Source organism: Sus scrofa, chromosome 2 (assembly GCF_000003025.6).
Source record: "Sus scrofa isolate TJ Tabasco breed Duroc chromosome 2, Sscrofa11.1, whole genome shotgun sequence".
Classification (NCBI taxonomy): Eukaryota; Metazoa; Chordata; class Mammalia; order Artiodactyla; family Suidae; genus Sus; species Sus scrofa.
This window is the reverse complement of record NC_010444.4, coordinates 119,697,282-119,723,671: the sequence shown is the minus strand read 5'-3', so window position 1 is coordinate 119,723,671 and position 26,390 is coordinate 119,697,282. Positions and strand designations below refer to the sequence as shown.

At 38.4% G+C, this 26,390-nt stretch overlaps 1 protein-coding gene across 4 annotated transcripts; it reads left to right on the top strand.

The window, feature by feature from the left end:
• Positions 632-24,078, top strand: FEM1C (fem-1 homolog C). 4 transcript variants are annotated; one of them, XM_021084648.1, is made up of 3 exons: positions 632-1,013; positions 1,857-2,589; positions 19,476-24,078. In XM_021084648.1, exons 2-3 carry the CDS (start codon positions 2,046-2,048, stop codon positions 20,783-20,785), a joined length of 1,854 nt encoding a protein of 617 aa, XP_020940307.1. In that variant the 5' UTR covers positions 632-1,013; positions 1,857-2,045; the 3' UTR covers positions 20,786-24,078. The 4 variants fall into 4 exon arrangements, with proteins under 4 accessions (XP_020940307.1, XP_020940310.1, XP_020940308.1 ...); XM_021084651.1 differs by lacking the exon at positions 632-1,013 and adding an exon at positions 1,027-1,171; XM_021084649.1 differs by lacking the exon at positions 632-1,013 and adding an exon at positions 1,027-1,222.

Genomic DNA, 26,390 nt, shown 5'->3' with positions numbered 1-26,390 from the left:
ATGGGTGTCATTCTCCAAACATGTTTAAACTCTTCCTCGACCTAGTTTAACACACCCCATGTGTTAATGTCACGGATTCCACAAATTCATTTCCTGCTGTGTGAAGTAGTAATTATTTTTACGTATATTAATTTCGTACCTTTCTTTCGTTTCCTGGTTTTATTGTTTACAGTCAAGAATTCGACCTTGTTGATTTATACTGCTCTGTTTTTACCATTCCCTGTAGTTTTATATATTTTTTTTAGTCCATATTTTTTAAAAAGTCTTGATTGTCAGCCTCCAGAAGTAGTCTTTTTCCCAAATTTCATTCTTGTGTTGTTCTTGTTTTGCCTTTTTGAGTTCTTATAAAGAGCTCCATGGCCCACCAAAGGAAAGAACCTTAGGAGAGGCTAGTCTGAGAGGGTAATGACAAAGTAGTAATGGCTACGACGCCTCCGGGGGTTTCGGCAGTGGGACCCAAAGAGCCCCTGAGACGATTGCCTGAAACCTGGAGAGCGGAGGAGCCCGCGAGATCTGCGCAGCCGCTCCACCAACCCCCGGCCGCGGATGCCTGCGTGGCCCCGCCCCCTTCGCGTGCCGCACGCAGGCCCATCCTTCTTCGAGCCATGGCCCCACCCCCTCTCGCGTCGCTCCGCCCTGGCAGCCTCCCTGCCCCGCCCCTAGGCAGTTGCTCGCGGCGGCCGCCGCCCTCCCCCGGCCCAATGGCACTGCTGCCGCGTCAGTGATGTGAAGTAGTGCTTGGGCTTGTCCGGCCCCCGGCCCGCAGCCCATTACACCATCCGCCGCTGCAGCCGCTGCAGCCCGCGCAGACTGGGAGGGCGGGAGGCAGCTCGGCGTGGCGGGGCGGGGCAAGCGGCGCGGCTGGATTCATTCCTGTGGGGCGCGGGGCATGGACGAGCTGTGCGGCCGCAGGCGGAGCAACGCGGCCCGGGCGGCGGCGCGGACAACGGTTTCAATTTGAAGGGGCCGGCCCGTGCCCGGGCGGCCAGCGGGGAGAACTAACCCCAGGGCAGGTAGTGGCAGTGGCAGCGGCGGCGGCCTGGCGGAGCCCGAGCTGCGGCCTGAGGCGTCCACGGGGAGGCCTGGGCGGGAAGGGGAAGGAGGGCGCCCCCAGCAGCGGAAGGCGGGCAGCGGGATGGAGGCCCTAGACTCGTCGGCCGGCATAGAGCGGGTAGAGGTCGATCGAGGAACTTGGGGCGAGGGCTGCCGGTTTCTGGAAAAGGTAGAGGTGAAGGTTATATACCGGCAGCTGTGGTTTGGGGAACCTGCGGGTCCCTTTTGGCGGGGCGCGCGGTGGGGGAATCAAAAAAAATGGGGCGGACGAAGTTAGCTAAAAGGCAGCCGGATTTCCTGAGAGTCTGGAGTAGTTTTAAAGGAAAGAGAGCCTTTCGGGTGAGGGTTTTGGCGTTAGCCGGCCGCGGTTTGTTGGCTCCGACCTTTTTTATTCCCTCTCCTGGCCACAGCGAGGCCTTTCAGCCTCGCGCCCTTGGCCCGCTCTCCTCTGCAGATGTGAAACATTTCTGCGCCCGGGTCTTCTGCCTCTTCGCTTGTACTCTCTCTGGGCGTGTGCAAAGCAGAACTAGAACAAAGCTTAGCTGGTTAGGAGGCGAGAAAACCGGTTGCCTGTAGCGTTTACATTTACGGTATATAGAGGTGAGACTGCCTCCCACCAAAACATTTGCGTCTCTGTACTTTTATGTATTCTCCTTTCCCACCTTTTTCTGGGGGGAAGGGGCGGAGTAGTCCCTTACAGTGTGGCTCCCCCGGAGTAGAAATTAAGAAAACCTAGTGGTTTTTACCTTAACCTATGGAAAATTCAAAACTGCTCCTTTTTTTTTTTTTTTCCTTCTCTCTAGTTTGGTGCCCTGGTTGTCAGATGTTGGAAGGCAATAGACAGAACCTACTCGCTGTGGTTTTATACCAGTCCTGGGGTGCAGTGTTTAACACAGAACTTCGGTTACTGTAACTCTTGTCTGTGTCGATAGAGTTAAGCTGGAGCTTTGCTTCGAAGGATAAATAAAGCACAGCCTCTCAACTGGACATAAATGGATCTAAAGACAGCAGTATTTAACGCAGCTCGAGATGGCAAACTCCGGCTCCTCACCAAATTGTTGGCAAGCAAATCCAAAGAGGAGGTTTCCTCCTTGATCTCGGAAAAAACGAATGGGGCCACACCACTCTTGATGGCTGCCAGGTATGGGCACCTTGACATGGTGGAATTCCTCCTAGAGCAGTGCAGTGCTTCGATAGAAGTCGGGGGCTCAGTCAATTTTGATGGAGAAACCATTGAGGGGGCTCCCCCTTTGTGGGCCGCTTCTGCAGCAGGACATCTGAAGGTGGTTCAGTCTTTGTTAAATCATGGAGCGTCTGTCAACAATACGACCTTAACCAACTCCACTCCTCTTCGGGCTGCCTGTTTCGATGGCCATTTGGAAATAGTCAAGTACCTTGTAGAACACAAAGCTGATTTGGAAGTGTCAAACCGCCATGGGCATACATGCTTGATGATCTCATGTTACAAAGGACACAAAGAGATTGCTCAGTATTTACTTGAAAAGGGGGCAGATGTTAACAGAAAAAGCGTTAAAGGTGAGTTCATCCTCTTTTAATTTTTTAAAGGTTTACCATTTATTTTCAGGAAGTTTGACACATGATTTTAAGCAGTGGTGTTGAGTAAGCAGTATCGACAGACCTGTTTTGATTAGTTATCCTTTCCAGTGTAACCTTGTTGAGTGTTTCTTTGGTATTTGATAATACATTGAACAAGTGTGATATAAAAGTCTCCTCTCTCTGTATTAAGCTGAATTTTCTGTCTTTATTTGGAGTAACTTCCACTTCTTGGAAAGTGGTTTCCCCAGAGTTAGAGAGCATGCTAGTGGCAGTCGATCTAAGCCATTAGACTTGTGTTTACTTGAGAATATACTTCTATCTAATATATTTCCCTTAGTTTTATTTTTTTTAGAACACCCTTGGAATAGAAACTACTATACTTAGTGAGTCATTGTCTTGTTTGTCTTAGGTAGGCATTTCATTTGTTATTCTGTCAGGGAAGGCCAGGCCAAACAGACCTGGAAGGATTAATACAAAAGTAAAGGAGAAAATCTGTTCCCTTCTTCCCTACTTATTGTGTGGCCAATAGAAAATCCTTTTTTATAAAACATGTATTAAATATAGCAAGAGAGAAAACATTTTTTAAACTGCTAGAATGCTGAGAGCAAAAACAAGGACTAGGTTCAACAGATGTGGATTTGTTGGCTAGCAACAGTGTAAACATCTTTTTCCAGAGTAAGAGCTCAGGCTTATAATTGTGTGTAATTTTCAGATGATAGTTCAGGATTTTTTTCAACCTTTAAAGACAACTGTTTTGTTAGTATAATATTGACATATAAGGTTATTTTCCTTCAACGTATTTATTTATACAACAGGTAATTCACTGCCCAATGTTAAAAAACTTAAATAGTTTTTAAAGTAAACTTAATAGTTTTAATAAACTTAAAAGGATAAATGGTAATAAAAAATCACACAATACAGATTGTTTACGATATTTACAGTGTTTTGTGTGTCTTCGAAATAGTTTATGCAAAGAGTATACTTGTCTGTATCTCTCCCTCTTTCTTCTCTGTTAGCTGATACATACTGTTCTGTTCTTTTTTTTTTTTTTTTTTTTAAATTTTAGTTTATCTTGGATGTTATTCAACTCCAGCACACATAGCCACCTCATTCTCTTTCGTGGCTACACAGTATTTCATTGTATGAGTGTGCATGATTTATCTAGTCCATGTTGATGGACAGTTAGGTCACATCCAGAAAAAACAATGCTGCTGTGAATATTCTTGAATAAATGTGTGTCTTTGCACACTTGTGTGAAAATAGCTGTATTATAAATACCTCTGAGTGGAATTGCTGAATCAAAGTGAATGTGCATTTATCATTGTGATAGTGTCTGATTGCCTTTTAGAGCAGCTAAACCACACAGTTGTGGGGCACTGCATAGTTACTGGATTATTTACTAACATCTACTAAAGTTAGTATAATCATTTTTAAAAAGGTTTGTTGTAAAAATGATTCAGGCTCATGGTGATTTTTGTAAATTTTTTTCCCAAAGAAATATAAAAATCTCACAAAATTCCAGCCCTTAGAAATAATCCTCCCAAAGATACTAAGGTATATGTGTGCAATTTTATTTTATATGTTCTTCTGTTAACCTGTTTTTTAGCTTAATAAATGTTGTCTTTACTGTTAGTAATTATAGCTCTTTAATTTCGTAGCTTCATGCCCTTATACTAATGGAGTTTTATATTGCTTCTCGCTTCTCCCTATAGGGAATATTTCTGTAAACATTTTTTCTTACAAATGTTTTCATTGTTCCTGATTGTTTTGGGGCTAGGTGTTGGGTCAAAGGATATTGCTTTTTTTTTTTAAAGCATCACTTTTTAAAACAATGCTTGTTTTTAAAAGAAGAAATTACTGCTTAATTGACCATGTTAGTATTGGGAATGCTTTGAAATCATAGTCAGAAGAGAAGGGGTTAAGGTATGGCTGCATGTTTAGACTTGTTGAATTTTTAGTTGGTTTTAGGCTTTTTATTTATCAGCCTAAAAATGTGCAGATTGTTGATAAACTCATGTATGTAAGCCAAATTGGGGCATATTTTAAACTCATGTCATTAGAGAGATGAATTAATACGGGTACTATTTCCCTTCTGTTTTTCAAAGTTCGGCTTTTTATACTACTAGAGATAGTATGGGGGAACTATGCTATAAATAGCCCATATTTTAGTGAGCATTTTTCCCTAATAAACTGTAAATAATAGTTAACTTGAATACCTTTGCTGTTAAAGAATGTTCCTTTTAACATTGTGTAGCTTTGTACTTGAGCATGTGTATGTTCCCTCTTTTGGCTAATTCTAGAGTCTTTTTTTTTTTTAACCCAGTATCAATATATAGTTTTTATGGATTTTAAAAAAATAACACATGAAACAGCAACAACAACAACAAAGACAAAAAGACCAAAAAAAAAAAAAATACACATGAGAGAAAAAAATTGTTTTCACATAGCCTCAATTTTTTTTGCTTTTTAGGGCTGCACCTGCTGCATATGGAGGTTCCCATGCTAGGGGTTAAATCAGAGCTACAGCTGCAGGCCTACGCCACAGCCACAGCAACGTGGAATCCAAGCCATGTCTGCGACCTACACTACAGCTCAGGGCAGCGCTGGATTCTTAACCCATTGAGTGAGCCCAGGGATCTAACCCTCAACTTCTTGGTTTCTAGTTGGATTCGTTACCGCTGGGCCACGATGGGAACTCCTAGCCTCAATTTTATGTACATACATACATACAAATACTTAGGTATGTATTATATGCATATATATCATTGTATGTGCAGTACATTAACTTTTATGTGATGTGTTTTAAATTTGACAGTGATTCTTTTTTTTTTGTTTGTTTGTTTTTTTGTTTTTTTGCCATTTCTTGGGCTGCTCCTGCGGCATATGGAGGTTCCCAGGCTAGGGGTCGAATCGGAGCTATAGCCACCAGCCTACGCCAGAGCCACAGCAATGCGGGATCGGAGCCGCGTCTGCGACCTACACCACAGCTCACGGCAATGCTGGATCCTTAACCCACTGAGCAAGGGCAGGGACCGAACCTGCAACCTCATGGTTCCTAGTCGGATTTGTTAACCACTGCGCCATGATGGGAACTCCTGACAGTGATTCTTACTGACTGTTGGGGGTAACTTAAAGTACATATATACCTCCCCCACTCTGATCCTGAAGCTTCCATTATTTAATAATTACTCTGTTGACTTCTCAATTTTTTTTATGGGTTAAGGAGTAATAAAAAAACAGGAACTAGTTGAAACTGAGGCAGGAACATTGGAGAAGGATCTGGAAGCATCAAGGAAGGATTTTTTTCCCCCACATTTTTACCCCTATCCAAAAAAATGGAAAAGGCTGATAAGACTAGGGATAAAATGAAATAACTTTTCAGGCAGTTTTATAATGTTAGCTGTTGGAAATGGTTCTGAAGAAAGAAAATGCCAGTAGATTATATTTGGTCTGCTTAAAGATAAAAAGCGTGTAACTTCTACTTTCCATTATTTTTTAACAGGCAGTTAGCATTTGAATATATTGTTTAACTTCTTTCCATTACTTTTTAACAGGCTGTTGGCATTTTGAACATGTTTTAACCTAAGGTGGAATTCATTCATTAATTGAGAGCATTTATTGAGTCCTTTGGGTATACCAGGCTGTTAGACTTAGGATATATACACAAAGATGAGTAAGGCAAGATATCCAATCCTTGATTCCTTGCTCTTGAGCTCATGGTTTGATCAGACAGACAGGTTCATAAGCAGATACTTAAGATTTGCTAAGCGCAACAGTAGTGCTTTCTTTTAGATTTTGGGAAATACTTTATCCCCAACTAACTTATTACCTGTGGGGATAGTGGGTTCCTTTGTTTTCCCCATGCCATTCAAAAAAGGGAGAAAAAAGACATTTAGAAATGCCTGTCCAACTTAACACAATTGGTTTTTGAGACAGGAAAGTTGGACCCCAAATCAGAAGTGATTAGACAGCCCATCTTAGTACTATCACACAGATCTCGGTACTTCATGACTTTAATCATCTTTGGCTTTCTTTGGTTATTTCTTGAGATTTTTGGCTATTTTTTTGTTTGGACTCAGAATAAAACTTTGCAGATCTATGAAAAAGGTTCTTAAACCTTCAAATCTTCTTTTGTACCCAGCTTTGCCTGGGTGTAGTTGAGCAGCAGAAAGTGATTGGTTGAGTCCTACCGACCTAGAGAACAGCTCTTAGGATTGGGGAGACTGGCCCTAGAGGACACATTGTTCTCTCACACATGGGTCAGTCATTTTAGATAGCCAAGACAATTAAGTAAATTGGTAATAACACAATTCCTGTTCATTTTCTGTAGGCAAGGCATTGTGTTAGACATTGTGGAGGCTTTGAAAAGATAGAGCACATCACTGTTTGTTCACTGCTAAAGGAATGGTATAAATTCATTAAGTAGAATTTGGGAAGAGTGTACTGACTGGAAAGGCTTCATGGAGAAAATTTAACTGGGCTTTGAAAGGATTGTTGGAGTTCACATCTCCAGGAGGGATTTGATACAGTTCTTAAGGCTTAGGAAAGGCATAGGAACGGTATGTTGAGAAATATGCTTGGAGAGTACAGAAATTGAAAAGTAGGTGTATTTGGGCCAAAGGGCACTCAAGCTGTTGACTTTGAGCTAAAGGAATTTGATTTTATTCTTTATGCAGTGGCAAGCCAGTGAATGTTTTTAGCAGAGGAATAACTGGGATTTTTTTTTTTACTTTTAATTTTTAATTTATTTTTAGAAAATCCAATCTTACTACATTGTAATTCTATTAGATTGTGAGCTCTTTGAGGCTAGAAACCTGGTGTTTGTATCAGTACATTAGAAAGTAATCTGGCTCACAATGGGTATTTGGTAAATGAACTTGTTAAATGAATGTGTTAGATTTAAGAGAGAAAAGACCACAAAACCTTTGGTGGCAAGCCTTTTGTCATCCCTTCAGTACAGAATGGCATACATGAAGACTTGAAGTAAGAAAATAAGACAGTATTGTGGTACAGGCAGAACTCTGTAGAGGTTTGGAAAAGGGAGACATGTTGGCTCCTGAGTATAGTTAGCTTTCAAAGGTTTTGAGAGAGCTATTTCAGGCAGTTTGCCTCTTTATTATGGAACTTTTCTATTTTTTGCTTTTTTGCCGGCATGTGGAAGTTCTCAAGCCAGGGATGGAACCCATGCCACAGCAGCGACCTGAGCTGTCACAGTGAACAGTGCTAGTTACTCACTGGTTACTCGCTGCACCACGAGAGAACTCCAGTAATGATTTTTGTTATGTGGATAAGTTATTTCTGTACCTCTGGACTGACAATGTTGGAAGCTGAAGTTCTCTTTTTCTTTTTTGAGAACTCTTGCTCAGCTCTTGGTGCCTCAAAACACACCTACCAGCAGAGAAGGGTAAAAGAGGGCTTTAAATTTTCTTTCTGCTCTGTAACATTCTATTCATTTTGATTCAGTAGTAGTATTTATGTAACTTATTAGTTGAATTCATTAGCATTTTAATCCCAAATCAGGTTGCTCCTGCAAGTTGTTTCTTGTTTATTCTTTTCCCTTCTGTATCCCCTGGCACACATCTCTGTATCTTCAGAGGGACCCGTATCCTGGTTGGGGAATGTAAGCTGTAAATGATGTAGAAGTTGAGTGGAAGTGAAGTTGGAAGTATGTAGGGAAATATCCATTGTGTTCCTCTATCCCTGAATATTGGATTTTGAACTGTGAATCCTCACAAAATTCAACTGATGGTGGTGAAAATGAATAGATTCTGAACACTACTGCTATTTCAGCTACAGCAACATCAACTTAAGGCAGAGGTTAGGTTTTACTTACGGACCTTTGGGTACATGTGGTCCCCTCACTGAATTCATCTTTATGAGAGTTAATTATATTTATTTTAAGAAAAATTCAGAAAGCTCTTAGCATTTTCAAGATTTATACAACTGAGACATCAGGAATGTATGTGATGGAAAATAGGGGTGGAAGAGTGGGGAGAGACCCAGGTAAAGAAGTCACATGGATGCAAAGTTAACCAAAACATCTCTTTTCCTCTTTTTTTCCCCCCTCCCTTTGGGAAGAGATGCAGTTGAATATGGAGTCTGAACTGAATTGTAATGTTGATGTTTTCATCAATTTGTATAATTTTCATCAGATTATACTAATATTAGTTGATTTTAGTCCTGATCCTTAGCTCAGATCTTAGCTTTGAAAATTCTGCCTGGGATTAAGACCCATTTCGTAGGCAAGTCTTCAAGCCCTCTGGTGTCTTAAGAATGCATTTTATACATTTTTTAGCATTTAACTAAATGGGAGCTCAAGGACCTATTTTGTTAAATTTCTCTATGCTCCTAGCTAACCTGCCTTATACGAAGAATTAATGAAGGGAGGGCACATGGTCATCTTGATACAGTTAGTTTTTTATTCCTTTTTTCAAACTCCTGTCCTTGAGTGTCTCTGCTGTTGGAGTATGCTTGGGGAAGGTCAACATTCTGAACAGAGGAATCTTCTGGTGCTCCTTTGATACCTAAATTGTTACGCTCGCTCTCTTCCCACCTGCTCCTTGAATACATATCAATTAGCTATTCCATGAATAAAATACTGTATCAGTGGACCTCTCTTAAAGACTCAGCTTAGCCCCATGTGCACATTTGAAGAGTGGATGTCAAGCACAGTATGTTAAAGAGAGATGAGAATTGTTTTGTGCATTTCCAAATTTGTTACAGTAAAAGACCTTTTCATTGCGGCTTCTATCGATCAAGATTTTTACTTCACCCAAAACACAAATACTTTGATTTTAAAACAGCTTCGAGACATAATTCACATACCATTCACCCACTTAAAGTGTATTAAATCACTGTTTTTTTTTTTTTTTTTCTGTCTCTTTGCCATTTGTTGGGCCACTCCCGCGGCATATGGAGATTCCCAGGCTAGGGGTCTAATCAGAGCTGTAGCCACCTGCCTACGCCAGAGCCACAGCAATGCGGGATCCGAGCCACGTCTGCAACCTACACCACAGCTCACAGCAACGCCAGATCCCTAACCCGCTGAGCAAGGCCAGGGATCGAACCCGAAACCTCATGGTTCCTAGTTGGATTCGTTAACCACTGCGCCACGACGGGAACTCCTAAATCACTGGTTTTTAGTGATACGTTTGTGCAACTATCACCACAGTTACTTTTTCATCATCACTTCCCCCCCGAAAAAAAAACACCCATACTCAATAATGGTCAATCCCATTCTCTCTTCCATTCACCCAGAAATGCACTAATAGATAACAACTAATTTCGCCTGCTATGAACATTTAACTTAGGTCGAATTGTAGTGGGTGGTCTTTTGCAACTTGCTTCTTTCACTTAGTGTAGTGTTTTCAAGACTCACCCATTTTGTATCATCAGTGTTTTATTCCATTTATTGCTGAATAATCCATTGTATAGATATACTTACCCATTCATCAGTTAATAGGCACTTGGGCTGTTTCTGGGTTTTTTTTTGTTTTGTTTTTATGGAAGTTCCCAGGCTGGAGGTCAAATCCAAGCTGCAGCTGCCAGTTTACACCACAACCGTAGCAATGCCAGATTCGAGCCGTATGTTCCACCTATACTGCAGCTGGTGACATTGCCAGATCCTTAACCCACTGGGCCGGGCCAGGGATAGAACCTGCATCCTTATGGATACTGATTGGATTCTTAACCTGCTCTGCCACAATGGGAACTCAAGGTTGTTTCTGTTTTTTGACTGTTAGGACTAATGCTGCTGTGAGTATTCATGTACATTTTCTGTGGATGTGTATTTTCATTTCCCTCCGATACATATAGGAGTAGAATTGCTGGGTCACATGGGAACTCTCTATTTAACCTTTTGAGGAACTGCTAACGGTTTTCCAGAGTGACTGCACCATTTTACAGGCTTATCAACATTGAAGGAAGGTTCTGATTTTTCCGTACCTTCACCAACATTTGTTAATATCCTCCTGGTTTTTTTTTTTGCCCCCCACCACAGAATGCAAAAGTTCTCAGGCCAGGGATTGAACCCACACCACAGCAACAACCAGAGCCACTGCAGTGATAGCGCAGGATCCTTAACCCACAGAGCCACACAGGACTCCTTACTCTTCATTTTTAAATAGCTTTCTTTTTTTTGTTTGTTTGTTTGCTTTATTTATTTATTTATTTATTTTTGTCTTTTTGCTATTTCTTTGGGCCGCTCCCACGGCATATGGAGGTTCCGAGGCTAGGGGTCTAATCGGAGCTGTAGCCACTGGCCTACGCCAGAGCCACAGCAACGCTGGATCCGAGCCGCGTCTGCAACCTACACCACAGCTCAGGGCAACGCTGGATCGTTAACCCACTAAGCAAGGGCAGGGACCGAACCCGCAACCTCATGGTTCCTAGTCGGATTTGTTAACCACTGCGCCACAACGGGAACTCCTAAATAGCTTTTTTAGTGTGTGTGAATTGGTATCTCATCGTGGTTTTGATTTCTGTTTCTCCAGTGGCTAGTGATGTGTATCTCTTCATGTGTTTATTGGCCATTTGTATAGCTTCCAAGAAGTAAGTGTCTTCATACCCTTTGCACATTTTGAAGTTGATATATATATTTTTTAATGGCTACACTGGTAGCATATAGAAGTTCCTGGGCTAGGGATTAAATCCAGTCCGTAGGTGTGACTTATGGTGCAGCTGCAGCAATGCCTGATTCTGGGACAGAAATTGAACCTGTGTCTCTGTAGTGATCCCAGCCACTGCAGTTGAGTTCTTCTCTCTAATCTGTACCACAGCAGGAGCTCCGATAATTTAAAATTATCTTTGTATTACTGAGTTGTAAGTGTAATTTATATATTCTGAAAACAAGTCCTTTATTAAATACATGATTTGCAAATATTTTCTCCTATTCTTTGGATTGTTTTTTCACTCTTCTGATGAAATTGTCTAGAGCAATTTGGATTTTATTTTACAGATTTTTAAAAATTTGACTGTGTATCACTTAGATTTTATTTATTAAACAAAAAAAAGTACTAAGAATAGACTGCAGGGTTTACTGATACTTTTTGCTACATAGACAGGAACTTTTCTGTGGATCAAACTGTAATCTAGTTGTAAAACACCCTATTCCTGCTATGACATATAATGTTTAAATTTAGAATAAAGAGGAACGGTAAGTATTGATTTCTATATAGTGTAAAACAGGGCTGTGACCTAATTCTCCTTTTAAACTTATATTCACATGTATTGATGTCAGCTATATGGCAAGTATCTGTATAGCAAACTAGAAGCTAAGATTCCTCTTCTGTTTCCTTTCTGCTCAAACTAGCAATGACCAGCAGCATAGTCATCACCTGAACCCACCCAAGATCATCTGAGTCAGAATCTATTTGCTATGATCCTTTGACTTATACCAAAAAAAATACATATACAAAGATTAAACTGTGAAGACTTAACGAAAAGTGGAATCTGTTGAATTGTTACTGCTAGAAAAAGCAATTTAAATTATGTTAGACATTTTGTATTTGTTAAATATTTTACAGCTTTTATGAGGATGTTTTTTTTGTTTCATTAAAAAGATACATTAATTTTGGAGTTTCTGTTGTGGCTCTGCAGGTTATGAATCTGACTGGTATCCATGAGGATGGGAATTTGATCCCTGGTCTCACTCAGTGGATTAAGGATCCGGCATTGCCAAGCTGTGGTGTAGGTTGAAGATGTGTCTTGGATCTGGTGTTCCTATGGCTGTGGTGTAGGCCAGCAGCTGCAGCTGGATTCCACCCCTAGCCTGGGAACTTCCATATGCTGCAGCTGCTGTCCTAAAAAGAAAGAAAGAAAAAAAAAAAAAGATAAATTAATTTTGCTTGCTCCTTGGGAGTACTTTAAAAATGGACAATTCTGATCCTAGTGAGTATAAGTAATCTTCCCCAAACTGATACATTTATGAATGCTTTGTTGAAGCACTTGTATGATTTAAGTGGCTGATTGGGGGCAGTCCTGTGTAAACAATCACTTATTCATGCTATGCCGGATACAAAGGAAGTATAGGTTCTGTGAACTTTGGAATAGACAGTTTAGGTGAGAAAACCTATTTGTGAAGTAGTAACATTATATTATGTATTACGTAAGATTATAATAGATGTAATATGGGTACTTACCACGATGAGTAAAACTTTTATTCACCAGCCATTTTCAAAATGATAAATTGATATGGTATAACCAAGAAGGCCTCTTTGAGCAGCTGAAATTTCTGGTGAAACTTGAAGGGTGAGAAGTTAAAGGAAAGAAGAAAGAAAGGATTTATTACAGGAAAATTAAGAGATGAGGCATGGAAGTGGATGTTAAGCAGGACTGACTCTTCTGGTGCTGTAAGAAAGAACTTTGGGTAAAATGACCTGAGGCCTGGGCACTTTCTCTGCCTTGTGTATGGCAGGTATTGAAATAATGTCTTTGGGGTTAGAGTAGATGTTGGCAAGCTGGCCTAGAGGTCAAATCCTTCCCACCCCGTCTTGTTCTGCCTGATAACTAAGAAATGATTTATTTATTTTTTTAATGGTTGAAAAAAAAATCTAATGAACAATATTTCATGATGTGAAAATTACACGAAAGCCATATATTTCAATGTCCATAAGTCTTGTTGGAAAACATCCATGTCCATCAGTATAAACATTGCCTCTGGATACTTTTTATTATATGGCAGAGTTGTGCGATTACAATAAGAGACCTTATGTCCTTCAAAGCCTAAAATTACTATCTAGCCCTTTACAGAAGAGGTTCGGTGGCTCCTGGGCTAGATTTACAGAGCAGCATTCATGCTGGAGATGATGAGAAATGAGGCTGGAGAGGTAGGGTAAGGGAACTTTTTCTTAGTTTTTAAAAATCCACTTCCCATAATGTGGCTTATATTTATTTCCACTTAATACCAATATTAAGCTTTACTTCCTATAACATGCCTTCTGAAACTGGATTTCTTCCTTGTTGCTTTCTTAGCCTCATGCAGATAGTGCTTTGAGAATCAATGCTGTAGAATTTTGAAATCTTAAAAGAGTTTTAGCTTTTTCCTTAGAGGAAGCATGAAATCTTTTGAGTTGTAAAGTCATGTGATTGGTGGAAGTTTTATTATGAGGTTTGGTTTTTATTGGAAAGAACTTAATCACTGGAGTGTAGCATTTGAAATAATACCTTAGGAGTTCCCGTCGTGGCACAGTGGTTAACGAATCCGACTAGGAACCATGAGGTTGCGGGTTCGGTCCCTGCCCTTGCTCAGTGGGTTAACGATCCAGTGTTGCCGTGAGCTGTGGTGTAGGTTACAGACGCAGCTCGGATCCCACATTGCTGTGGCTCTGGCGTAGGTCGGTGGCTGCAGCTCCGATTCAACCCCTAGCCTGGGAACCTCCATATACCGTGGGAGTGGCCCAAGAAATAGCAAAAAAAAAAAAAAATGAAATAATACCTTAGAAGTGAGCAGTACATTGATATGGCAGTTGGGAGACATGAGTTTTTATTTTACTACTGATTTCTCTGGGGGGTTCTATATGTAGGACAAGTTTATATTTGCATAATTATTAACAAGATTACAAAGGGGCAGTAGTTCATAAATTTTAGGGGAAAAATGGCTGTTCTATCATACCGGTGCCTTTTTTCTTCGTTTACTTCTGCTCTTTATTATTTGCTTCTACTTTCTCTAGGTTTAATTTACTTTTTTTCACCAGTAACTTCTTGAGATGGAAACTTACTTAGCTGTTTTTTCAAAAGGCCTTTCTTTTCTAGTGTGCATTTAAGCATAGTTTTAGCCATATCACACAAGATTTTTTATTTAATGTTTTCATTATCATCCAGCTAAAAATATTTTCTACTTTCCGTTGGAATTCCTGCTCTGACCCATGGGCTATTTACAAGTGTATTTTTAAATTTCAAATATGTGGAGATGTTCCTAGGGTTTTCTTTTTGTTTGTTTTGCTTGTTTGCTTGTTTTAAAATAACTTGCATTTTGGACTTAGAACATACTCAGTAATTTCAGTCCTGTGACGTTAGTGTGAGATTCATTTTATGCCCTGGAATGTAATCAGTATTTGTACATGCTCCATGTGTCCCTAGGAAAAAAAATGATACTCCATAATGTTCATTTAATTTTCTATATCCTTAATTGTCGTGGTGTCCTGTATTGAGAAAGGTGTGTTCAAATGTTCTCTGAGTGGATCTGATTTTGCTTGTAGTTCTGTTGATTTTTGCTTTATATACTTCAAACCTGTGTTTTTAGGTGAAAGTGAATTTAGAATTATATCTTTATGTTGTTTTGAATTTTGTCATTTGAAAATGTTTCTCTTTATCCCAAAAAACGTGTTTTGTTTTAAAGTTTTCTTCTGCTATTTTAATATTAGACAACTTTCTTATGGTTAGTTTTTGCATAGGGTGTATCTGTTTTATTCACTTAAGCCTTATTCTGTCCTAACATTAAGTATGTCTCCTGTAAGCAGCATGTAGTTGAGTTTTATGTGTTTGTATTTTCAGTCCAATTGTTTTTGTCTTTTAATGGGGACATTTAGTTTGCTTGTATTTAATGTAACTACTTATATATATTTGGGTTTTAATCTCCTAACTACTTAGTGATTTTTTTATTTGTCCTACCTGTTTTGTGTTGCTTCTCCTTTTTTGCCTATATTGTGCGCATTTGTATAATATATACATACATCTATCATTTTATTAGAAGGTATTTAGTAATTACCTGCATGCATACCTTCTATTATCTTAGTGGTTACTCTAGATAGTACTACTTTGACTTTTTTATAAAAGGCAAACAAATTTCTAATTTTACCTCTTTCCAAGTAATCCTGAAATCTTAGAATACTTTAATTTCAGTTACTCTCCTTTTATGCTATTGCTGTCAATCGTTTTTCTTCCATATGTATTTCAAGCCCTGTTACAAGACATTATTATTTTTAAAGTCAATATTTATTTAGGTTATTTGACAAATTACCCTTTTTTGGTCAATATTTTTGCCCACCTCTCCAGGCTTCCATGTGGCTCATCATCTTTTTCCCTAAAGAATACTCTGTAATATTTATGTAGACTATTAGAATGGATAAGCACTGAGGTCCTATTGTATAGTATAGGGAATTATATCATGGGATAGACCATGATGGAAGATAATATAAGAAAGAAAATGTGTGTGTGTGTGTGTGTATATATGATGTAGCAGGAATTGGTACTACACTGTAAATCGACTATAATTTTAAAAAAATTCAAAAAAAGAATATAGTGTTTAGGTCTGTCTGTTGGTAGATAATAAGCATCTTAGTTTTTTCTCTTTCTTTTCTTTCTCATCTGCAGTGATCCTTTGCTTCACAGAATTCTAAGTTGGCTTTATTTTCCCTTTATGCTTTAAAGATATTTCAGTGTCCCCTGGGCCGCTTTTGTTTCTGATTAGAACTTTGCTTTCAGTCTAATTGTTGCTCTTCTGCAGTTCATTTTCACCTGTTCTTTGGTTTTAAGACTTTTCTCTCTGTCCTTAGTTTTTAGCACTTTTGCTATAGTGTGCTTCTGTGCGACTTTCCTTTTATTTATTGTTCTTACTGTAAACGTATTAAATTTGTGGGTTAATCTTTCATCAACTTCAGAAAGTTATCAGATTTTATCTCTTTAAATACTGCTTTGGGCCCATTTTCTTCCTCTGGAATTCTAGTTTTAAGTATGTTAAATCCTTCTGACATTGTTTCCCTTATCAAAGTCTCCTGCTTTTCCATCTTTTCACTTTGATTTTTCTTTCTGTGTATTTTCATCTGACTTATTTTCTATTTCACTAATTCTCTATTAAGTTGTGTGTAGTCTGCTTTTAAAGCCACCCATTGACTTTTTCAGTTCTAGAAGGTCCATTTGGTTCTTTTTTGTAGTTTCCAGTTTTCTAATTCTGAAAATTTTTAAAAACACTCTGAATATTCTAAGCATAATTATTATTTTTAAGTCTGTGTCTGATAACTGCATTATCTGGATCTTCTGTTGGGCTTTTCTCTTAGCTCTTATTTCTCTTGGTTTTTGTGTTGTGGCTCCTTGTTTTCTGTCTATTATTTTGATTGGATACCAAACATTATACATGAAGAATATATAAAAATAACTTGAGCCCTAATATGATACTATTTTCATCTAAATAGTATTTTATTCACGTCTGACTTTTGATTACATGTACTAGCAGTCCTGGATTACTTTAATTCAATATAAAGATTTCAAATTGCATTTCATTTCCTATCATGGCTGGTTTATTTGCAGTTTACTTTAACTCGTAGAGTGCAGCCCTTCAGAGCTGTAAACCTGAAGTGTAAGGGAATTTTAAAATTCCCTTCTTAGTGGACTCTAGACTCTACTTTTCTCCTCTAGCACTGCATCGTTGTGAGTAGCTCTGCCCAGTTACTCAGCCGCTTCTTCCAGAATTGGTGGAGGTCACTGGGAGAAGCTTCTCCAAATTCTGGACTTAGCTAATTTACTTTCTTCTCCTGAACGTTATCCCCTTGTGAGCTCTTACATGCTGTCACGTAGATTTTTAAAAATGCATTTTCATCTCTTCTAGTTCTTAGTGGGAGGGTGAGACTCTTCCTTTTTTTAAAGAAAGAAAAAAACCCACCATTTTGGGAATTCTCATAGTGGTGCAGTGGGAACGAATCTGAGCAGTACCCATGAGGATGCGGGTTTGATGCAGCTTGCTCAGTGGGCTGGGGATCTGGTATGCCATGGGCCGTGGTGTAGGTTGTGGATGTGGCTCAGATCCTGCGTTGCTGTGGCTGTGGTGTAGGCTGGCAGCTGTGGCTCCCATTTGACCACTAGCCTGGGAACTTCCATATGCTATGGGTGCCGCCCTAAAAAAAAGGCTAAATAAATAAATCATTTTTCAATACAGGTATATTCAAAAAATATATTTTTCCAGTGCAGCAATTCATTTAACTTAAAATCTGGCTTTTGTGCATTCTTACTGATATTGTAACTCTGAATAGAGAAGAATGCCATCTAAACCTTCTCTTTATATTTCTATTATATTGTCTATTTCTTAGAGAAAATGGAAATATTAGGGATTTGTAATTAAAAAGGTTTTTAAAATATACTGAGGAGTAGTAATGTTTAATTGAAAGCATTTTGAGCAAATGAACATTAGTAGTCAGAAGTTCTGGGGTCTCTGTTTGGTTATCATACACATTGACAAAACATTCCATCAGACACCATCCTATTGTAGATCTTTGAAATCCTGGGTTGGAATAAACATATCCAGATTTTTTTTTTTTTTATGTAGTCCCCTTTTTAATTTAGTCTTTGTAGATATCATGGAAGACTGAAGAACAGGATAAACTTGTGAAGAGATTAAAGTCCTAATGTGTTACAACTTTTCAAATTTTAGCTATGGATTCGTTATGTGATGTATTCAGGTTTAAACCACACTTTTTGGTACCCATGCAGTGTCAGGGGTCCCCAAGGCCATACCCATGTTTGCATATATAGCTCAATGTACAGTTGTACGCATGGCTAAGGTTTATTACAGTGATGGAATAAGGATGTACAGCTGATTATAAGGACGAAGGCACAGGTAGGGTCTAGAGGGATCTCTCTGTGCAGGCTTTTTTATCTCTATCCTTCCCCTGAGAGGTCACAAAGAGCACAGTCTTCCCGTAGCAACATAATGCAGGTGTGCAATGCCGCTGCCCAGGGAAACCCGTTAAGAGACTCAATGCCCAGGTTTTGTTTTGGGCTTTGGTAACATTAAGTGCTGTTTGCTGAGCACATATCCAAAATTCCAGGCTCCCAGAAGGAAAGCAGGTAGTCAGCATAAAAGCCACCCTTTATCATTTGGGGAAAGTTTGTATTTTCAAAGTGTTAACCAAACAAGTTTCTAGTTGCCAGCCCAGGGCCATGCTTACAAGCAAGTCTTCCTAAGGATAGACTTCTCAGCCTGCTCTTTTTCACAAATGTGCCTAAAATGATTCATTTTGAAATCTTCTGTAGGCATTGTATCCAAATAGCAAAGTCTCCATGATAACTTCTGTTTTGATAATTAATAGGATGTTTATCATTAAACTTAGGTAGCTAAAATAACTTGAGTGTTTGTAATCTTTTATATGTTCCATCCATCCAGGCTTATACTAATATGCCAGTGCCTGTTTTCAGTTTTAATTCATGTGTGGGAAGAACAGGACAGTGTTAGAACATTTAGTACATCTAAAAAGAATGTTTAAGAAAATTAAATTACAGTGGGAAATAATCCACTATGAAAGGACACTTCAGATGTCTCCTTTTAAAGTTCATATTGAACCACCCACATATTTTTTAATCTTTCAGTGGACTTGTTTTTCTTACAGGAGCTTTTTGAAGAAAGTACTTTGTTACCAAGATTTTTGACTAAAACAGCTGAAGTTCACTTGGCAATTAGAAATATTGAAAAAATAATTTCTACCTCTTAAAATCAAATTGGAGAACCTTAGTTAGGTATTGTAGACTTTGAATGTTGAATCTGACCCAGAAAGTTAAGTGACTGTCAGCAAAACTGAAGAGCTTGTTAATTGCATTTCATCTGTTTTTAGTTGTAGAATATTCATTTGAAAACATTGAAAAATACTGCTAGGCTATGGACTAATTTTGAATTTCACTAAGTGACTTTGAATATCTTATTGTGCCTAATTTGGTTATTTCACTTATTGGAAGAACTTAATATTTTTTACCCCTGCTGTGTGTCAGACATTAATTTCAGGTGCTAGGGATCATTTTTTCTTATTTGTAGCCAAATTAAAGTATGTCCCATTGAGGGCAGCTTGGAGCTGCCTGCTTTTCTTTAGATTCTAAAGTACATACATGTATTATATTGTATCCTGGTCCCTCAATATGTTGTCTTTTTTCCCCTCCTCCTTAAGGTAATACGGCATTGCATGATTGTGCAGAATCTGGAAGTTTGGACATCATGAAGATGCTTCTTATGTATTGTGCCAAGATGGAAAAGGATGGTTATGGAATGACTCCCCTTCTGTCAGCAAGTGTGACTGGTCACACAAATATTGTGGATTTTCTTACTCACCATGCGCAGACCAGCAAGACCGAACGGATCAATGCTCTAGAGCTTCTGGGAGCTACATTTGTAGACAAAAAAAGAGATCTCCTTGGGGCTTTGAAATACTGGAAAAAGGCAATGAACATGAGGTACAGTGATAGGACTAATATAATTAGCAAACCAGTACCACAGACACTAATAATGGCTTATGATTATGCCAAGGAGGTAAATAGTGCAGAAGAGCTAGAAGGTCTTATTGCTGATCCTGATGAGATGAGAATGCAGGCACTACTAATTAGAGAACGTATTCTTGGTCCTTCTCACCCGGATACCTCTTACTATATTAGATATAGAGGCGCTGTCTATGCAGACTCTGGAAATTTCAAACGATGCATCAACCTATGGAAGTATGCTTTGGATATGCAGCAGAACAATTTGGACCCTCTAAGCCCAATGACCGCCAGCAGCTTATTATCTTTTGCAGAACTATTCTCTTTTATGCTACAGGATAGGGCTAAAGGCCTGCTGGGCACCACTGTTACATTTGATGATCTTATGGGCATACTCTGCAAAAGTGTCCTTGAAATAGAGCGAGCTATCAAACAAACTCAGTGTCCAGCTGACCCATTACAGTTGAATAAGGCTCTTTCCATCATTTTGCACTTGATTTGCTTGTTAGAAAAAGTTCCTTGTACTCTAGAACAAGACCATTTCAAAAAGCAAACTATATACAGGTTTCTTAAGCTGCATCCGAGGGGAAAGAATAACTTCAGTCCTCTTCATCTGGCTGTGGACAAGAATACTACGTGTGTAGGGCGTTACCCTGTTTGTAAATTTCCATCTCTGCAAGTTACTGCGATACTGATAGAATGTGGTGCTGATGTGAACGTCAGAGACTCCGATGACAACAGTCCCCTCCATATCGCTGCTCTGAACAACCATCCAGACATCATGAATCTTCTTATTAAATCAGGTGCACATTTTGATGCCACAAACTTGCACAAACAAACTGCTAGTGACTTGCTGGATGAGAAGGAAATAGCTAAAAATTTGATCCAGCCCATAAATCATACCACATTGCAGTGTCTTGCTGCTCGTGTCATAGTGAATCATAGAATATACTATAAAGGGCATATCCCAGAGAAGCTAGAGACCTTTGTTTCTCTTCACAGATGATGATTTGACTGTGTTTGAGCACTGTTAAAGCACGAATTGGTAACAGTTGTTTCATAAATGAGCACTGTTGTGATTACACCAGCATTCATTTAGCTTGAATTCATTGTGCTCTCATTGGCTAAAGCATTGATAAGCATCAAATTTACAGGATTGGTTTCCCAGTATTTAATATAAATATACCATATAATATATTGTTTGTGAATTATTGAGAAATGTAATATCATATTCAGATTTCTAGAATCATCTGCCAAAGGCTTATCCCTTCTGGTTTTATTTTCTGTTGGGTATTTGTAACAGAATTAACCATTTTTCAGTGGTGTCTTTATACTTACTTTTCAGGTTTGTCAATTTTATACAATTGAAGGTCTTTTTTTTCTGCTTCTTCTCCAAGCTTCTCCCTGTTTCCACTTCATTTTTAACTTAACCATTTCTACTTATCAGTTTTTTCCCCTGATGGACCCATGTTTGTACAAAACTTCATGGACTTGTTACCATTTGCAGTTACCATAAGTGCTTTATCTTCTCTATGCACCGGCTTAAACTTGACTGTTGTATGTTAGCGTATTTTCTATGCAGCAGTTGGTCAACTTCAACTCCAAACACTGTTAAGTATGTTACAAAGTTCATTTTATGAAAGTACTCCTGTAGCATGACAATTTTTAGAGCTTCTGGTTGGCTACCAGAGCTCAAGCTTTTTTGTTGTTTCTTTCTTTACATCTGAGGTTTCTCTAATCCACTGAAATTATTGTGTGCTAAATTTGGGAAACAAATCTATTCTAACTCATTAACCCAGTTGAAATTTAGGTCTGTCATCTTAATATATCATGCAGTAAAAGGAAGAGTATAAAGTGACCCACCTTTCATGCTGCGCCAGCGTTGTCCTGCTTATGCTGATGATGTGATTAGGTGTAGAGAATTTGCTTAAATTTAACCTCAAAGTTTATCACACAGCTTAATGAGTCACATTGAAATATTTAGTAATTGAACTGCAAATCACTTTTAGTTACAAAAAAAGAGCTAAAGCATGTCAGTGGCATGATGCTTGCCAAGCCAGATCTAGGCATCTAGAATAATTAAGGTATTTTAGTATGCAATTTACTGCCGTAGTATCAAAGGTCAGTAACAGTGTTCTTTCTTTCTTCAAGCTTAAGTCTAGCTTTGAAGATAACTTGCATGAATTACTTTGGTCTCAATTATTTGTCACCATAATTAAACACAAAGGTTGCAGTGCTTCCTCTTCCCTTATGGAAAATTAGCTTTTCTTTTTTCCTTTCTTTCCCTCCTTTTTTCTTTTCTTTCTTCTTTCTCTTTTTTCTTGGCTTTTTTTTCTTTAAACAGCTTTGCTAATGCCACAGAAAGGGCTCTTTTAAGAAAAGATAAGTGAAAAGTACTAAAAAAGATTCAGGTAATTATCATTCAGCACTTTATTGTTATTCAGAATAAAATTTATGATGGCATATTTGCCCTGCAAATGTCTTAATGAAATTGTTCTGAATAAAAAGCTCCTTATTGGTTTGAGAAAAACTCAGTTTACCTGTGAGTTTAATGTGAGCTTGTTCACTCGAATTTTTGTGTTGACATTTTATTTTGAGGGTTGATACAGTGGTATTTAAGGAGTCATCATTGCAGTCACATTAGGTTTATTTCATCTTTATTCAGTAAAAAACTTGTAATAAAGAATAGTAAATAAACAAACTTATTTTCTGGTTAAATTAAAGTTTAATTTTAAAAAATATATCATTACTCATTTTACTAGGTTGTAAATTTACTTTCACCATTGAAAAAGGTGGTTTGGATGGAAATGGTTTACTATGGGCAAATTTGAATTATTTGAACTGCCACATATATTAATAATTTGTGATTTAGACAAATATTCTAGAAATATCAGACAACAATTTTTGAAATCATTTGCCTCTACCCTGTGGTATAAGAATTATATACATGAGCTACTTTTTTTTTTTTTTTTTTGTTCAAAAAAAGGAAAACTTTTCAAGTTATAGTAGTCTACATTAATTGAGCTCAATAATTTGGGGGCAAAAGATGAGCAGTTGGAATTTAAGTGATTTAATATTCCTTCCTCATTTTTGGTGGGGAGGGGACTTACAACTCTCTTATATAGTAAGGCACTGCTCACTATTTTATAGGTGAATTTGAATTGTGCAACTCCAGTATAAAATAAGGATTTCTTTACATGTCATTTTCCCACCACTGAATATGGATAACTTAAAACTCTTCTTCAGTCTTGACAATTGAAATGCCTTATTTTAATTAGGATACATTTCTCCTCTGTTTGCCATCTCCCCAGATGCTGTTAGATCTCTTGAAAAATCAGTTTAAAAGCTGAAAATTGTCCACTTTCTTTTATAGGAAGTTGGTTAATAAATGTGACCTCAGACACTGTTTAAGGCCTTTGTCAGAAAGTATTCTCAAAATTATGAGACTGAATTAAAAAAAAAAAAACCTTAAATTTGTGTTTTTTAATCAACAGATGAATAATTTATTACTTAATGAGCCAATTGTACTCGTTTGAGTCACACTTAACTGTACACTGTAGTCTGATAATGTTGGCTGGAGCTAATGTATTCATTTTGATTACTTTCTATAAAAATGCCCCGTTAAGGCCTGCCGAATTTTAGATGTTCTACCCTTGATCATTTCTGTAAAAGAAATGGTGACTTACTAAGATTAGATACCAGTCTACTTTATAAAGACAGGTGGATTACAGATTTCGAAAATAGCCATTTTCTTATCCATAAATCTGATAGGGACATAAGCCCAAATCAGCAAAAGATAATTTGGTGCCCATTATGATTTGAAGTTAAGTGATTGCTCACTTGTAAAATGACTACATTAATGTACAGTGTTTCAGAGACCCCCATCTACTGTGATTGGGAAAATTGTTTGGGTTATATTGGAAAAGTAGCTCTTTAAAGTGATAGTGTCCAACAGAAACCTTAGGTTGAAATTTACAGGTGTAATAATTTTCTCAGAAGTGTGGGGGCCGGATAAGATAACCATATTCTTGTACACTGTGACAGCAGCATTATTGCTTTGAACTTTAACCATTTTAGAGTTAGATGCTAAGAAAACTAAAATTAATTGATTGTCACCTTTCTTTTTTTGCCCTCATATATCACTAAACAACTAGTTTCTCTTCCTTTTGTCAATTCCCATTGTGTATTTTTTCCAAAAAGTACTGTTACTCAGATGCCAGCCAATAAATTGTCACACAATGGAAAATGATATGCCACAACATTCATTGTAAGGTTTAATAAAATTAAATTTGCACCAAATACTAGTGTATCTTATTAACTCAATACTTGATGTTAACTTAATGCAATTGTATCTTCTATCTTAATTCAGTTGTATGGGCTTTCTCCCCTTTTGAATCATTACCTTGTCCATAACAAGTACAGGCTTTGTCTTTTTTTTTTTTGGATTTTTAGGGCTGTTCCCGTGGCACATGGAAGCACCCAGGCTAGAGGTCAAATCGAGCTGCAGCTGTCAGCCTTCACCACATCCACAGCAGTGCAGGATCCAACCCACGTCTTTGACCAATACCACAGCTTACAGCAACACTGGATCCTTAACCCACTGAGCAAGGCCAGGGATCGAACCTGCATCCTCATGGATACTAGTTGGGTTGGTTACCACTGAGCCATATGGAGAACTCCATCTGTCATCCTTTTGACAGAACCCTTTTAATCATTAGTCTTCTTTACCCTTGGTTCTATGGTTGTCTCCAGCTGCCACCACCAATATGTAAAAAGGAAGTCTTGGAGGTCCTGCTGTGGCTCAGCAGTAATGAGCCTGACGAGTATCTGAGAAAACGAGGGTTTGATCCCTAATCTCGCTCTGTGGGTTAAGGATCCAGGGTTGCCATGAGCTGTGGTGTAGATCACAGACATGGCTCGAATACTGTGTTGCTGTGGCTGTAGTATAGGCCAGCAACTGTGGCTCCAATTTGACCCCCTAGCTGGGAACTTTGATATACCATGGATGTGTCTCTAAAAACAAAAGTCTTACCCTTATTTGTAAGGATAAAAATACTTTTTAGAATTTGAACAACAAAAAGTTATATCCTCCAAATACTCTATTTTCTCAAGATACCTTTAATCCTTTTTTTCCCCTCCATCTCTGCCCGTTCAAAATGTTCTTTAGTGATTTGGGGTTGTAGGAATTGGGAAGTAGTTGGTTCCTGTGTGCCACACACATGACCTTACATTTTGTTTATTATAAAGGCTCTTTGAAACAAGACTTTCCTAAAATCAACCCCGTTTTTTATAATTAGCTCTTTTATTAAGTCTGATTTTAAAAATAAAAATGAAGTTCCCTTCATTTTTCCCTTAAAAAAGTGAAAATTCACACTTTTATGAGTAATACACTTGAGGCACATATGTTCACAGTAAAGAAGGATTTGATTTGTAATACTCCCCGTAAAACAATTTGAGTGCTTAATAATCACTGTATGTTTTGTTGTAAGTCAAGGAGTGGAGTGGTTGAAAGTATTTGACATTGCCAAGATATTGCCAAAACTCAGCCTAGAAACATGAAGACAGAGTTCTGAGTGAAGGAGAAAAAGATAGCTTTTATTGCTTTGCCAGGCAAAGGGGGCCACAGCAAGCTAATGCCTTAAAGACTGTGCCCCTTTCCTGCACCCCCCCACCACCCAGAATACATTAGGAGGTGGTTTTTCAGTTTTGGAAGTGGAAAATTAGGCAGCAGATAGGTGTTAGTGTAGAGGCAAGCTTGCATTTGTTTCTCAAAGCTGGTGCTTAGAGGTCCCAGGACTGGTTCTGGTGTCCTTTCTGGAGTGAAGAGTGCTCCATCAAGTAGTTAACATCTTCCATTTTTTGGAGGTTTCAGTTCTGCAGAAGGGCCCAAATATACTGTTATGTATATTACTTGAAAAGGAACTGGGATCCAGCCCCAAGACTGCACTGTTGTCTCTTGACTACAGCTCCCTTGTCTATGCATCCCTTCCTTTGCCTGATTAGCAACTGTTTGAACCTGCCCTTTGGAATTCAGGGAAGGTCATGGAGGCTGAAGCTTATTCCCTAAAAACAAAAAGTGGAGGACACAGAAAGTCTTGTGTGCCCAGGAGTCCCACAGTGACTCGGTTACAAAATATAAATGGAAAAAAAAAAAAAAAAAAAGATTCCATCTGGAGTTCCCTTGTGGCACAGTGGGTTAAGGATCCTGCATTGTCACTGCAGCAGCTCCGGTCATTGCTGTGACACGGGTTTGATCCCTCGCCTGGGAACTTACACATGCTACAGATGGGGCCAACAAAATAAAACAGAACAAAAAATGATTCTGTGTATTAAAGGAAAATGAGTTACTAAATTTCTCAGTAAAGTCTTCTAAGGTGAGGTCTACTTGATTTGTTTTAGGCATGTTTGAGCTTTATTATTTTACATTTTTTCTTTTCCAAAAAGCAGTATAATTTTGTAAATAGCAGATTCCCCTCTCATTTATATGAGTGGTTACTAATTGATTTTAGGATTGATACTTAATTCTAAAATCCTTTCATCCTTATAAGTGAATGTATTTGTAGATTATAAAACTATAAATGATACTTGTGGTAATGCTTAGTTCTAAAATT

What these genes read in the sequence shown, in the direction of transcription:
- FEM1C (XM_021084648.1), top strand. Translation starts at nt 2,046, where the DNA reads ATGGATCTAAAGACAGCAGTATTTAACGCAGCTCGAGATGGCAAACTC. An exon ending in TAACAGAAAAAGCGTTAAAG is followed by an intron (nt 2,590 to 19,475) that starts GTGAGTTCATCC and finishes CTCCTCCTTAAG; the next exon opens with GTAATACGGCATTGCATGAT.